The 15,336-nt window shown below is 44.7% G+C and overlaps 1 protein-coding gene across 1 annotated transcript in view; it reads right to left on the reverse strand.

The window, feature by feature from the left end:
- LOC137546949 (carbohydrate-responsive element-binding protein-like) overlaps positions 1 to 10,714 on the reverse strand; it is a 168,476-nt gene extending 157,762 nt beyond the window's left edge. Inside the window, exon 1 of the mRNA XM_068270026.1 lies at positions 10,456 to 10,714. Coding sequence (XP_068126127.1) covers positions 10,456 to 10,694 — 239 coding nt within the window. The 5' untranslated portion in view covers positions 10,695 to 10,714. The remainder of the gene's footprint in view (positions 1 to 10,455) is intronic.
- Positions 10,715 to 15,336: the final 4,622 nt, after the last annotated feature.

A 15,336-nucleotide genomic window follows, 5' to 3' on the forward strand; every position in this document is an offset into this window, starting at 1 on the left:
CAATCTTGAAAGGAAGCCAGTTAACCAGCCAATATATTTTTTGTATATAGCAGGAAAGCCGCACAAACATCATAAAAACATACAATCTCTTTGCAGGTAGACTCCTAGCTGGCATTTGAACCTGAGACGCAGCATGGCAAGAATGCTAAACACTTCAATGACACCTATTCTGTATAGGTTTATGCTCACTGGTATATTATTAGCACTGGTGTCAAACAGTTTATGAGTTTACTGCAAAACTATTATATAACTGTAAAAAGCAACAATACAGAATATGCATGGTCAGCTACATTAAACCATATTTATTTTTAAAAATGTATTTGCCACCCCTCCCTTCCTCTCACCTCCCAAAATAACCCTTCCCTCCATTCCAAGCAACCCTTGAACTGACCAGAAGCCCCGAGTGTTCCAGCAATAACATCGCACTAGGCAATCTGTCCATGTCCCTGCCAGCTTCTAGTGGCAGATTGCCACATCATCAAGGAGTGACTTGCATTTTTGCACAAAATGCAGTGCTGACCCATTCACTGCAGCACAACGGACAGTAACACAGATGGCGTGTGTTGGGAACACATGGCCATCTGTGTTTAATAATGTGAATGAGGCCTTAGGCCTGGCCAGAAGCTACTTCTATAGGTTTCTAGGGACTCAGACATGACTAAAGTAAAAAGATTTTATACATACCTGGGGTTTTCTCCAGCCTCATCCGCCTGGATCACTCCCATGCCGCCGTCCTCCACTGCCTCTATCGCCGGTACCGGGTCCCGTCACTTCCGTCAGTCAGAGCTAGTCTAGCATAAGAGAAGTGCACTGTTCGCGTATCTCTTCAGCAGCCGCTGGAGAGATACGTAGAGGGCGCACTTCTCTTGCGTAGACTGGCTCTGACTGACGGAAGTGCGGAGACCTGGTTCCTAGAGCTGCAGACATCCGAGGATGGCGCCGTGGGAGTGATCCAGGCATGTAAAAAATGTTTTTACTTTTCAGCTCTGGTACACTTTAACCCTGGCCTAAACTTAAAGTGGTTCTGATCGGATTGGTTGTAAATAATCTCAATTGATGGGCACAATCCATTATAATGATGAACGATTATAAAAACAGTCATCCGATTGGATTTTAGTCGAACTAAAATTTGGATTTTCTTGTCGGTTGTGATAGATAGGAAGCAAAGATTGGTTAGTTGATGGTGTAGTGAACGATTTCACTTCCGATCAGAATTATCTGATCGCTCAAACAATTTTTCGCTAGAAATTGGATCGTTAGTGGCCTCCTTTAGAAGCTCTTTTGCATAGATAACAACTGAAGTTTCTGGAAACAATATGAGACTCATATCTATGCTAATAATGTTCTATTTCTTAGCTGTACTAAAATAAAAGTTTGCTTTCCTAAAACAGAAAGAATTTGCGATAATTCAGGTTGGAGTGAGCTTGAGATGTCTCCCAGAACAACACTGCTGAATATATGCAAATTAACCATTGTACCCTTAGAAGCTAAACACACCTCCAGAACCGCTGGAATGCAATGATGTGTCAGCTTGTTAATTTGTACAGAGTCATAATAATCCAACATGCATACAGACTGTTTCGGATTGTTTGATCCTCATCAGTGCATGGCATGGATTAATTTGGCTCTATGGAGTAGGGCTTGTAAGGGAAATCTTAGTAAGGGGGCTTTTAGGACCATTGTAGTCCCTTACACACTCCAATGAGTTCTGGGTCACCATGAGCTTGCTGGTTAGTCTGTGCCTTAGCTGTATTACACACATTCATCATTATATCATAACTTTATTTTCACTTCAGGTTCCCTTTAAAATGGATGAAATGTCCAGTGACATTTCATTCAGATTTGTTGATTCCAGTATTCCCTCATTTCCACAACTGTCCCTTTTACACAAAAAGCTGCCTCAATGCTCATAAGCAGACAGTATATGGCAGCTCCTATCGGACCTTCAGATCAAGCATGTGCCAGATATAGCAGCTGGATACACAGCTAGGGCACACCAAATAATCCAGGCTTGTACAGTGTGGCTACTTGTATAGGTTAATGAGATCTGAGCACTGTTTTTCTAAAATATATACGGTAAAACAAACTTCCTGTGGGAGGTTTGTAAATGATGTGGGCTGTTGGGCTGCAGGCAGGCATTACTTACCTTCTGGGGGCTGCTCCCTAGTCCTGTTTATATGCTTTCGGCCCTCTTCTCCATCCAGAACTGCAGGTACTCCAGTTTTAAGCACCCGTGGCGTTAGCGTGTGTCTCTGTCTAAAGCACCTGCGGCGGTCCCCAGCCCCTGCAATACAGGTCAGTAGATGTAGTCCTTTAATGTGAATACATCTTTCGGCTGGGAGTACATGTACTCACATTGAGGGCCCGTTTCCACTATCGCGAATCCGCATGCGTTGCCCGCATGCAGATTCGCACAGCCAATACAAGTGGATGGGCCTGTTTCCACTTGTCAGTTTTGCTGTGCGTTTTTCTGTGCAGGATTTTTCTGCATGGCACAGCCCTCAGAATTCGCCTGCGTGTGGAATGCAGGCGAATCGCACGCAATGTATTTAATAGGGAAATCGCATGCGTTTTGCCCATGCATTTTTTGCCGCGAATTCGCATGCGATTTCGCATAGGTATCCATGTTAATTCACACAGGCAGTGACATGGTTAAAATCGCATCACCCTAACCTATGCGAAATCGCATGCGAAATCGCGGCAAAAAAACGCATGCAGAATCGTAACCGCATGCGATTTGCCTGCGGTGATTCGCCGGCGATTCCGAAACGCTATAGTGGAAACGGGCCCTGAAGGACTATATCTCCCAGCATGCATCGTGGCAACTGGGGATGTGCGCTGCCACCACAGGTGCTTTAAACTTTTCCAGCTGCAGCTCTGGATGGAGAAGATGACGAAGTACATAAAGACGGGGGGCTAGAAGTAATGCCTGCCACCCCCCCAAAAGCCCAAACTATTTACAAACCTCCCTCATGAGAAGGTTCGTTTTATGTATTTTAGGAAACAGTGCTCAGTTCCCTTTGAGTGGTAAATGTCACTCTTGCACATAAATACAATGCAATGTTTGTGTGGTTTAGTGTTTAGTGGTTTAGGCTAATGTCTTCCTCTACACACTCTCTGAAGTCTCGTTTGTAGAGTTTATTTTTTCATTCTGTTCACTGACTTCTGACCTTTTCAGATTTCCCTTAAACTTGTCCAAACTGGAATTATTGGACATTCATGCTGGCAGAAGTGGTGTTTGTTTCCTCCTGTGGGAAAACGTGTGGCTGTACAGTTACATTTTTGCTTTCATGGCTTTACTTTTGTTGCAGTACATGGAATATGGACCTATTATTAGTGAAACTATGGAGTTGCTGGGCTAATCGACAGTAATATTGGCGTGCGCACGTAGCACATGGCAATATTACCATTACTACTGCCAGCAGTGTGCCACACATTACACAATTAGGGCTCGATTCACAAAAGGGTGCTAACTTAGTTAGCACGCCTGAAGCTTTTATTAATTGCGTGCAAAATTTAGCGCTGCCCGTAGCAAGCGAAACATCGCACCGGGTGCGATGAAAACGTTGCACCGGGTGCGCCTAAAACGTCACAACAGGTCGGTGTCCATGTTATTGAGATTCTATTTTTCTCCGTAGTATCACCAGTGGCAGTGATAAATTTCTTCATTTTTATTTAAGAATAAAACATCATTTTTCGTGGCACAGTAAATCTCTGTAACCATTCCCCATCATCTTGGAATGACAATCACAGAGCGCTTTAATCAAGCCAGAAAAGACTGTGATGGAAGGAAAACTTGATGACTGCTGGAGCTCTGATTAAAATCACATGATCATTGGAAGCCATTGAAAACACTGAGGTGAAAAAGTAGGGCCTTTGCCTCGGAAAGCAGAAACTGATTGATTAGTCATTTCATAATAGACATGTTAAGAAGTTTAATCAGGGTTCCATGGATGTCCACTAGAAGGAAAGCCTCTTGTGAAAGGCTTTTTCCTCACTGCACCAGCAGACCTTACACACTCATGCCAAATGTGCTCAAACATGGCATGAGTGTAGCCACAGTAAACCTATTTGACAAGTTTTTGTCAAATAGATTTAGACTCAAACTGTGCACCGTGGGCTGTAGCATATGTGGAAAGCTTCCTCCCACTACTGATGTAAGTAACTTTTTTTTTTTTTTTTTTTTTTTGCTTCTGGTACATTTTAAAATAAAATAAAAAGTAGCATGCTGTAAAAAACACTATGCAGTGCATTCCTTACTTTTATTTGGTGCAGGAAGTAGCAAGATTACTTTCATGCTATTCTGTGGCTGGTAAGGCCTTTTTCAGTCAAGCAACTGACTGGCAGTGAACTCACCACCTGTCAGTTGCTCTTCTGCACTGGCTTCTTAGCGCTCTGTACCGATGATGGAAAGGCAGCCCCCCCATAGAGTCAGATCTGTGTGCACCCACAGCCGTGCTCAGACTCGACATGTCATGGTCCTTTGCAGCTGGGTAACACCACCGCCTGTCAGCTGCTGTCCTACACCATGCGCTTGCTAGCACTCGGTACTGACAATGGACACATGGCCCCCCCCCATAGAGTCACATATGAGCGCAGCCGCAGCCATGCTCAGACTCGACATGTCGCGGTCCTCGGCCGCTGGATAACACCACCACCTGTCAGCTGCTGTCCTACACCGGGCGCTTGCTAGCACTCTATACTGACAATGGACACATGGCCCCCCCATAGAGTCACATCTGAGCGCGACCACAGCCATGCTCAGACTCAACATGTCGCGGTCCTCTGCCGCTGGATAACACCACCACCTGTCAGCTGCTGTCCTACACCGGGCGCTTGCTAGTGCTTGGTACTGACGATGGACAAGCGGCCCCCATAGAGTCCCATCTGAGCTCGGTCCTCTGCTGCTGACTAACACAGCTGTGTGTCAGTGCTTGACACACATGGGGCTTGATTTACTAAACCGTGATAACTGATAGCACAGTTGGTTTCGCAATTGCAAATTTTTGCGCACAATCGCGAATTTTCGCATGCAAATGACCTCATTTTCGCACGAAAATTCAAGTTTTTGCGCGAAAAGTCGTGATTGAGTGTGGAAATTCGCATGAAAACAGCCGTGATATCAGTTATCACGGTTTAGTGAATCAAGCCCCTTGTGTGATTAAACACGATGAGCTTAGGAAAAAGTAAGAATGTTCAGCAACAGGGAGGCCTCTTTCAGAAAGGACTGCGCACTTGCCGAGCAATTCAGCGTCCTGTCTGCCACCAGCCGCTGTAATTTGGGTGCAATTTAAATGCAGCTGAATTGCAGCAGTTGTAACACCATAGGCTTAATTCACTAAACCGTGATAACTCCTATCATGGCCGTTTTCGCATGCATTTTCGTGTTCGCGTGCAATCGCAAATGTTCGCGAAAATGAGTTCTCACGGTTTAGTGAATCAAGCCCAGAGTACGGTAAGTTCTGCAAAGCAGCTGGTGAGACTCCATTAAGCTTGACAGTGCAACATTATTCTATTAGGCCCTAGATACAAGAGACCTGATGAATATTATTCCATTAGCATCCTCCAGAAATAAGACTTGCTGAACTTTGTTACAAATTGCATCCTCCTCATTGCAGACTTCATACCTCCCATCCAGCCTACGGCCCCTGTTCCATTCCTTAGTGAATCCTTGCAGGTTCGCCTGTGGTCACCACCAAGGAGAGATTCACAGAACCATTGCTACAGCTAAACACTATTCACATCTACAGCGTTATATTAGTCCAATAGTGGGCAAAAACAGAGCATTAGAATGGGTCACAGAATGTTGCTGCACCATTAATCAAGTCCACATTCTCATCATACAGCTAGCTAATTGCATGTCAAAGCAGAAAATGCTGTCTATAAACCTAGCTGCTGTAAGAATAATACACAGGGACACTTTGCTGTTTACTTCGGTGCCCCAGGCAAATTATTGTCTGGGAATACACAAATATATCCAATTGTGACCTGACTATTAGGTATTGCTTGACACAGAACATTGCAGTATTACTTTGTATAGACTTAAAATCCATTAATTATTTTAAGACATTTTGTTTTCAATTTATCCGAAATTTTGATCCTAAAATGGTTGCAAAAGTATCTCTTCTCCTCTTAACTGACCCCAGCTGCTGTCTTGAAGTAAACCAGACATAAAAAAAACTAAAGATTTGATGCTTACCCAGGGCTTCCTTCAGCTCCATAAGTACGTCTGAGTCCTCCGCGCGGTCTGCCGTTCAGCTGCGATCAGCCCCGGTAACTGCTTTAGTCGCGTCAGTCTGGGTCTACTGTGCATGCGCGGGAGGTTCGCACATGTGCAGAAGACCCAGGCTGGACCCGACTGAGAGAGTTACCAGGGCTGATCGCAAATGAACAACAGACCTGAAGAGGATGGCGGGGGAGTGGAGGAAGCCCCGGGTAAGTATCAATTCTTTTTTTTTTTTTTTTTTTTTTTTTTTTTTTTTTCTCTGGTACACTTTAAAGCATACTTGAATTGAGAAAAAAATAGATATTCACCCAAATAGAGGAAAACCTCTGTATAGTCCAGAGGCTTCCCCGATATTCTTATGCCCCTCCGTTCCTGTACTCGGTCCCTCTAAACAAATTCAACAATGTTGTTAAAAAGGACCTAAACTCTTCCCCAGGAGAGAAGGAAAACACAGAGAAACCCACATTGTTTGTATTTGTGTCTAATTTTCCATTACCTGCTAGTAATGAGCCACTGTAATATGAGATGTTATCTCTGTCTTAACTGTTCCGCAGTGTGCCATGCAGACAGGCAATATGTAAACACAGGAGTTTAACCCTGTATGCGCTCCCAGCGAACCAGGAAGTAACTACACTGCAGCATCTCTGAGGAGCTCTATGAGCTGTAACAAGGAAATGTTTTTAGAGCAGAGAGAAATTCCTAGGTTTAGGTTCCCTTTAAATATGTTGCTCAGGGCCATACTCCCCTCCGTGTACAAGAGGGGCTGCACTGCGCAGGTGCCAGTATGGTCCACATTAGGCCGCTCGTGCATGACTTCCTCCGTGCACAAACGGCGTCATGCGGCATCATGCTACTGTGCAGGCGCCAACCCTTCTAACCCCTTTGCAATGTAGCTGCGTTAAAGAGAAACTCCAATGAAAATTATGTAATAGAAAAGAGCTTCATTTTTACATTAATTATGTTTAAATGATTTAGTCATTGTTTGCTCATTGTAAAATCTTTCCTCTCCCTGATTTACATTCAAACATTTACCACATGGTGACATTTTTACTGCTGGCAGGTGATGTCACTGGAAGGAGATGCTGCTTGCTTTTTTTGGCAGTGGGAAACAGTTGTTATTTCCCACAATGCAACAAAGCTCCCACAGTGTGATGTCAGGACCTCAGAGCTGTGAGGCGCTGACATCACACTATGGGAGGGGTTTCACCACAATATCAGCTACACAAAGCCCCCTGATGATCCGTTTGAGAAAAGGAAAAGATTTCTCATGGGAAAGGGGTGGTATCAGCTACTGATTGGGATGAAGCTCAATTATTAGTTTTGGAGGTAATTAGTTTTTTTGTTTTTATTTATGACTTCAGATTTGGTGCAGTCACACTATATCTGTTGCATTGCAGAATATTTCTGCATGTCGACTCATTGTCCATACAATTGTATGGGCCGGTTCACATCTCTGAGTTGTAATAGATCGCATTGTTGTAACTTGCTGCAGGCAAGCTTTGAATTGACAGGTGTCAGAGCAGGATCATCCACCAGACAAGCTAGGCAGGTGATTGGGGCCTAATGGGTGTCAAGGGGCCCACCAGCCACCTTTTCTGACCTCTCTCCACTTCAGCTTACCAAAAGGACCACAAGGGAGCCTCAAATCTACTACCTTGCCTAGGGCTCCATTACATTTCTGACAGGGTCCCAGTGTGAACCCAGCCTAAAGTTAGCCATACTCTATACAACTGCAGCGCCGAAATCGGCAAAAAACATCTATCCTAATCATTGAATGTTGCCCACAGGTCGACCACACGGCTCACCACAATTTTTGCCCAATGAAATATTTTTGTCAAACCAAACATCTAATTGGGCAAAAATATTATATATTGTATGGGCAGCTTTACTCTTTTACAAAGTTCAGGTGAAAGGAGTACACTACTATCTTCATCTCTGAGGTAATCTCTTGTCTGCCACCTACAGTATCTGATGTACCTGTGCTAAGTTCTCTGAGCTGACAAAACCTAATAATAAAGAGCAGTGTGTTGTGAAGGGGGATAGAAGTCTTGCGAACTGTACAAAGTGCAGTTATGATTTATTTTATTTTTTTATTTGCCTCATGCAATGGGAGAGGGAAGCTGAGGAAATAAAATCTCGGAAACTGTCCATACACCTTAAAGAGGTACTGTAGTGAAAATAACATAATAAATAAAATTGCTTATTTTTTACAATATTTGTTTTTAAATTATTTAGTCAGTGTCTGCCCATTGTAAAAGCTTTCCTCGCCCTGATTTACATTCTAAAATGTTTGTTACTGAGAGTTCTATGCACAGAGGGAGATATTGCTGCTTTCCAGTAGGAAAAAAAAAACTTTATTTCCCGCAATGCAACTAGGCTCACAGACAGCAAACTGTCAGGACCAAGGTCATGACATCACACTGTGGGAGGGGTTTCACCACAATATCAGCCATACAGACTTCCCTAACGATCTATTCGAGAAAAGGTAAAGATTTCTCAATGGAAAGGGGGTATCAGCTACTGATGAAGTTCAATCTTGGGTTAAAGTTCCTCTTTGAAACAAACTTGTATCATGTAAACAGAGAAAACTGAGGTAACTCTGTAGAGGGAAGCCTCATGATGACCTAGAGGCTTCTCCGATCCTCCTGCAGCCCACCGTTTCTCGCCGGGACTCTCTTTTTCATCACAGCCACACTCCAGTCTATGTACAAGTGTGGCCACACTGCACAGACGCATGGATGGCCACCGCCTGCTCAGTAGCATGGAGACTCTCGTGCATGGAGGAAAAACCCATGCATGAGCGGCTCCGAACTACTGTGCAGGCAATGGCCATCTATGTGCATGCGCAGTGCGCCACGCTCTTAAGTGGACAAGTGCGTGGCCACTCAAACTTATTTGACAAGCCCTTGTTGAATAGGTTCAAAGGGCCTCAGCATTGGAATAGCGAGCTTGAGGGAGATGAGCACAGCCTCTGGATTATTAAGAGGCTTACTTCTACTAAGCTAAGTATTTCTCTTTTTCACTTATTAAAGTCAAAGGTACACTTTAAAGTTTTAGCATATTTACACCTAAATGCGCTTTAAAATAACTTAAAATTACACTCTGACCGTTAATGCCATGTAAATGATTTGCTGATTGTGATTGCGTTCTAAAATACAGGCTTATCTCTGCCAATGCCTACAATGCAAAAGTGCGCCAGAAGCAGCTGGTACATCCGTATTAAGTGACTACAAATATTACCACTAATTCATCTGGGATAGGCTAGTCAGTGTCGACAATCAACATAACCCTGTAGAAGCAGTGGGGATAGTAGCAAAGCACCTTATTTACTCAAAGACCAGCACAGCCTGTATCTCTTTTACTATCAGTATAAGCACTGTGTAACATGTATTGTGCAAAGTGTGAAAACATATACTCGCATGTTTGAAAAAGGGGCGCAATTAAATGTGGGTACCCAATTTCAACTAGTAGAATTGTGTTATTTAGAGATATTCTATGTTTTTAAAGTGTAAATTATGTAGTAAAATCTTGATAAATAATACCAATATTTTACTACAACTTAACCTGACCCTATTCTCACACAGAACTCTACTGTACCAACGCCTAACCTCAACCGCCCACCCCCCCACATAACCCTTAAAAACATCCCCTTCCATGCCTAACCTTAACCTTACATCCCACCCCTAACCTTTACCGCCTAACCCCACGCCCAACCCTTAAAAACATCCTCCTCCACTCCTTGTTTCCATCTGTGCGCTTCTATCCGCTTCTGTCCGCTTTTCAGCAACATGTATCAATCTGTAACATTGAAGTGCTGATAAAAAGCGGATAGAAGCACACAGATGGAAACAAGGCCTCCATCGCAATTGCAATAATGTTGGGGTGCCATTTTAAATTTGTATTGTATTACATTTGAGGGTATTTGGGCATCTGATAACTATATAGAACACCCCGGGCACCCAAATGTCACACTATGGCTGCAATTTGTAATGGCACGCAAGTTTCTTCCAATAGCACCTGCTACAGTTTCCTGCTTTGCAGTACATACCTGGGTTGACATACCTGTATATTTTCAAAAAAAAAATGTGTAAATTGAATAATACAAGTACACTGAGTTCTCATTTTCAGACACTTTTGATTAAAAGTACACTGACACTTAACCCTGGCCACATCCTTCAATAGATAAGTGTGAAGCGTCAGATGTGCAGCCAGAACCCAGCCCTGCTCACCTGTATGCCAGGCTCATGCACTCGAATAGTCTGGTGAGCGTGGGGTCAATGCCGCTGGCTGGGGCACAGCCTGGGTGCTCCACTTCTTTCCCCCGGTGCCTCTGATCGTTATGGGGGGAGGAGACCATGAAGTGTCCGCTGTGGATGACCTGCAGCCGGGGCCGGAGCCCCTCCGTATCGGAGTCCGAGTCAGAGTCCGCAGCGCCCCCCGGGAGCTGTCCAGAGTCGCAGCCTGCCATGTTTCCCGCACACCCGAGGAAGTGACAGACAGCGAGGGACAGCCGGGCCACGAAACCACGCCCAACGCCATTACACTCCAATCGTAAGAGAAGGAGAAACCTCCAACTACAAAACTCCCTATCACACGGGGCTTATCTACATAACCACGCCTATCTGTCATAGGTGCTCAGGCAGGTGATGGGGTGTGCTTGGTTTCCCAGTGCTGTGCAGGTAGCGCAGCCTTCAGGCAGGGTGGCATCCTCTCTCCTCCTCCAGCTGGCATCAGCCTCTATTTACTACTGCTAGGAAGCTCTGTGCTGATCGCTGTTCCCTTCCAAGTCTCCGAATGTTATCTGTGGGTTATTATCTCCATCAACTTATTATTATATAACTTTTCTTTCACTGCACTGGTTGATGTTTATACACGGGCGTGCCTCGAGTGTAACTCTCCTGTGTCACTAGATGGGAAATCTATTACACAATCTGCACTACTATAAGTTAAGGTTACTTCCAGGTTGAAATTTACATTTCACAAGTGACAACCTTAATTGACCTTAACCTATGCTGTAATTTGGGCATTGGGTGAAGCTGGCACTAAATGACCCTGGAAGCAAGCTGTTGCTTCCAGAGTCGGGAAAAATGGGGATCAAAACATGACGTTTGTGCAAATGTTAGTACCATAGTACTATTTAAATGGGCAGCACTTAGAACGCATGCACTGCAGACATCATGTACCAACCTCAGTCCCGGGTTTACATCAATGGAGCCTATAGGCACAAATTTCTTGGCACCTTAGATTTCGTGCTCCCTGAATCTACAAACTCCCGCTAAACCACACGGCAAGTGTGCTGACTGGCCCAGCTGTCACTTCTCCCTTACGTCTCTTGCCCGTCATAGGTAGCTACAGCTGTCCCCTAGCATAAGGTAGCCAAAGGTACACTCAGTATTAAGTAGCTAGAGGTGCCCCCGACTGAGGGGAAATCTCGTCAGTGGAATGCCAAGGGCTGGGTGAGTAACCTCTCATTGACACTCTGCTCGGGACTCATGCACAGGAAAGGAGGGATGGAGGCACTAGAGGAGGGGAGTGAGCCGCCTTTCCATCATCATGTGCCTGTAGGCATGTGCCTACAGTGCTTTATGGTTAATCCGGACCTAATTGGCCAGCAAGCGTCCCTGTGAACCGGCCCTAACCTGCTCCTGACACAAACCTATCCCCCACCACCGATATCTGCGCCACCCTCCGCCCCTCTTTATAACCTCAAAATGTAATTTGTTGCATGTGATCTTGCGCCTATATTATAAAATTGGTGGCTTGATAGCTGTAATTAACATTAGGGCTTATGTGGGGCCCTTATTACCATCCAGCACCCATATTACTTGCTTCACTTTAAAATCCAACTTTAATTCTTTATATTTGGATAGTGTCACAGAAAGAGGTAAGAACAAGTTATGTTCTTATTACTATTTATGTACCTGTTGGACAGATGTTCCTTCACTTCTTGGCCCTCGGATCTACATGGAGCTTTGTGTTGCTAAGATGGAATGGATATTCCCTACAACCGGAAACTAGGTGTAACGATTGTGGAATTATCTCCGTGATCAGCGCACAACATGTGCGCCGACACTGCGGAAACCCTCCACAAGCGTTTAGATAAGGGAACCCAGCTTTGGTGCAAATGCACCTGTAGAGAGGAATTCCAACCGGCAGATGGTACTGTGGAGTGCAGAGGAATAAACCCTCTGCACAGCCACAGATGCCAGATAGAAATTGTACGAAGTGAAGCGATACAGGGCAAGATAGCCTCTCGAGAGAGAGTGATCACAGAGACAGAATGTATGTATGTCCACCAATCTAGTCGCCACCCAGCGGGCAGTGACGGTTGACATACAACAGTGAAGACTAAAGTGAGAAAGCAATCACAAGAATAGCGATTGCTAGCAGAGACACTAGACTGAGTAAAGACAGAACATAGAATGAATAAAGACAGAACCAATAAGCAAACTGCAATCCAACATGAAGGAACTGACAGGACTAGCTAAACGCGATCACCACACGTTAAGCGCAATAGCGACAAAGCGCGTTCAAGGCACGGTCGCCGCACGTTAAGCGCAACAGCGGCAAAGCGTACCAACCCTAACTAACTATTGAGCACAGAACAAAAAGACAGGTGGGCGGGTCTGAATCACGTGACCTGGAGCGCTCCTCTTGGCTGCAAAACTACGCTAGACAGATATGGCATCAGTGCGCGTTCCCCGCTGCAATGCAGCCACGCAGAGCGGGTAGAGCCATTGCCCAGGGCCGGGCCGAGGCATAGGCTGGAGAGGCTCCAGCCTCAGGGCGCAGTGTAGGAGGGGGAGCACAATTCATTCAGCTGTCATTCCTAATTGTGTTTGAAGCAGAAAGAGATAAGAAAAGGGGATACATGGCAGTGACTGCAAGCCATATAACTAGATATTAAGGTGTTGGGGAGGTTGGGGGCCCTGTGGCGCCTCTTAGTCTAATAGCAATCAGTGTGTGAGGGCTGGGTGGGAGGGATGGAGGGGCGCACTTTGGTGTCTCAGCCTTGGGTGCTGGAGGACCTTGTCCCAGCTCTGCCGTTGCCTGAGGGCCAACACCGTCCTATGGTCGTGACCCAGGTGGTTAACTGTTCTGGAGACATCGCAGTTGCGGTAACCAAACGAGTGGACTACTACCAGTGGTGAGATTATTCTGGACCTTTATATATCTAGCTTGCAAGCTGAAGAGGACTCCCTTTGCCCTTCATGCATATGCACATATTGCTCTCTCCCCCTCTCTGAAGACGCGGACAAATTGGTACCGGTACCTTTAGGGGTGTGTGAGTGAGGGGTGCGTGATGTAGGTGCGGAAGGAAATGCGCTCACGACAGGCCAATTTTAACTGATTTTAATTTGTTTACCCATTGTTGGAGTTGGTGTCACAATAAAGCTATTTTTCTATTTTTGCAAATACCTATGAACTCTCCCACTGTTATTTCCATATTAATATGGTTCAAATGCGATCCAACAGACAGACAGATGGAGCAACTAGTAGCAACCGCTGCTCTGGCTTACACTCCAAGACAGAGTACAGAAGGATCCACCGCCTCTACCGCTAGGACGAATGCGATCTACACAGACAGAGTGATTCACTATCAGCCGCCGTTGGAGAAAGCGCAATCGCAACAGATAAGACAAGACAGAATCAAGCCATACAGATAATTAACAATCTGACTGCACTAGAAGGAATGCTAGTGCACTTCTTAAGGATAACTACTCTAAAACAATATTAGCAAACAATCAGCAGAGGGGCTGAAACTCAAGGTAAGTCCAGCAGAACCAAACCTTTATGACCAGCAGGGAATTCTGAGAGAAAAATGGCATTTATACTGCAAGCTTTCAAAAGAGGCAGAGCTATCAATAACCAGATAAGTGAATGCAAATCCCTCACCAGAACAGCACGCCTGAAACTTGCAGAGTGAAAACAGGTCTCCTTTCCAGGGACCTGCAGCATGCAGACCTGAAAAATGGTCAAAAAGCTGCCTGCCTGTGCAGACAGCAGAGCAGATCATTACACTAGGTACAACAAAACATTGTTAGGGATTTGAACTTGGGCTCTACAGCAGGAAGGGGAACCTTGCAATACATAACCTGTTAATATGTGGAATACTTATACCAGGCTTAGCTGACAACATGGGAGCAGAGGGGGGATGACACAACATGGCATCTTCAGCCTCATATACACAAATACAAGGACTGCCACTCTTGGGGATTGGGAATTCGGCTGAAAGTTTAGTGATGTTTATAGCTGTGTCACTAGCCTACTGGCTAGCAATATGTTCTGTAGCTATGGAAAAAAGTGGAAGAATGACGCCACAGTACACAATGGAGCAAGGTGGGTAAGGAGGAGCCTGCCATTGGATAAAATGATCCAGCAGTGTGGATCTCTTGGCAAATCACTGGGTCCTGTGTAAGCCCGCTGGATTCTCTGCTTAGGTGGTCCCGACATCTAGCATGTGTAGCCTTAGTGGAACTGGCATATCTTTTATCAATGAACACATTTATGGCCCATGTCAGTGTTTGGTGTTACTAAAATACAGACTAAAATACAGACACAAGGGTAATGTGTAAGGTAGTTTCACGATAAATCAGCTCATTGCAGACAGAACTTTACTAATATATCTACTTATATATATTTTAACTGCACAGAGACAAAAGCAAGCCATAGGGTGATCTAGTCTGGTGGGTAAATTAGTTAGCAGTCTGAACTTTAGTAATGCTACTACAGGCTTAGGAAGCCAAAGGTGTCCACTCAACTTAAAGTCTTGGCCTGGGAGGTTCTCTGTGTTGATCAAAGCACAAGATTTGTGTACACCACTTCCCAGAATTCCCATCTTTAAGCTTATTAAATTGTCTCTCCGCGTCTCCATGGAAATAAGCACAGAAACCTCAGGTGTTCTTGATATTGTTCTTATCTTTAATGCAGTAAATCCATCCAACATTTTCAGACAATACATTATATCTAAATGGATGACAAAAAAGACAGCATTTTACATGTTGATTGTAGTTAATAACACTCCTTTCTGACACATCTGTGATCTATTGATTAGGTCTAATCATTTATGTATAATCAATCCTGCTCCTGTCTGTGCACAGGAAAGCAGT

This window comes from Hyperolius riggenbachi, chromosome 2 (genome assembly GCF_040937935.1).
Source record: "Hyperolius riggenbachi isolate aHypRig1 chromosome 2, aHypRig1.pri, whole genome shotgun sequence".
NCBI lineage: Eukaryota > Metazoa > Chordata > Amphibia > Anura > Hyperoliidae > Hyperolius > Hyperolius riggenbachi.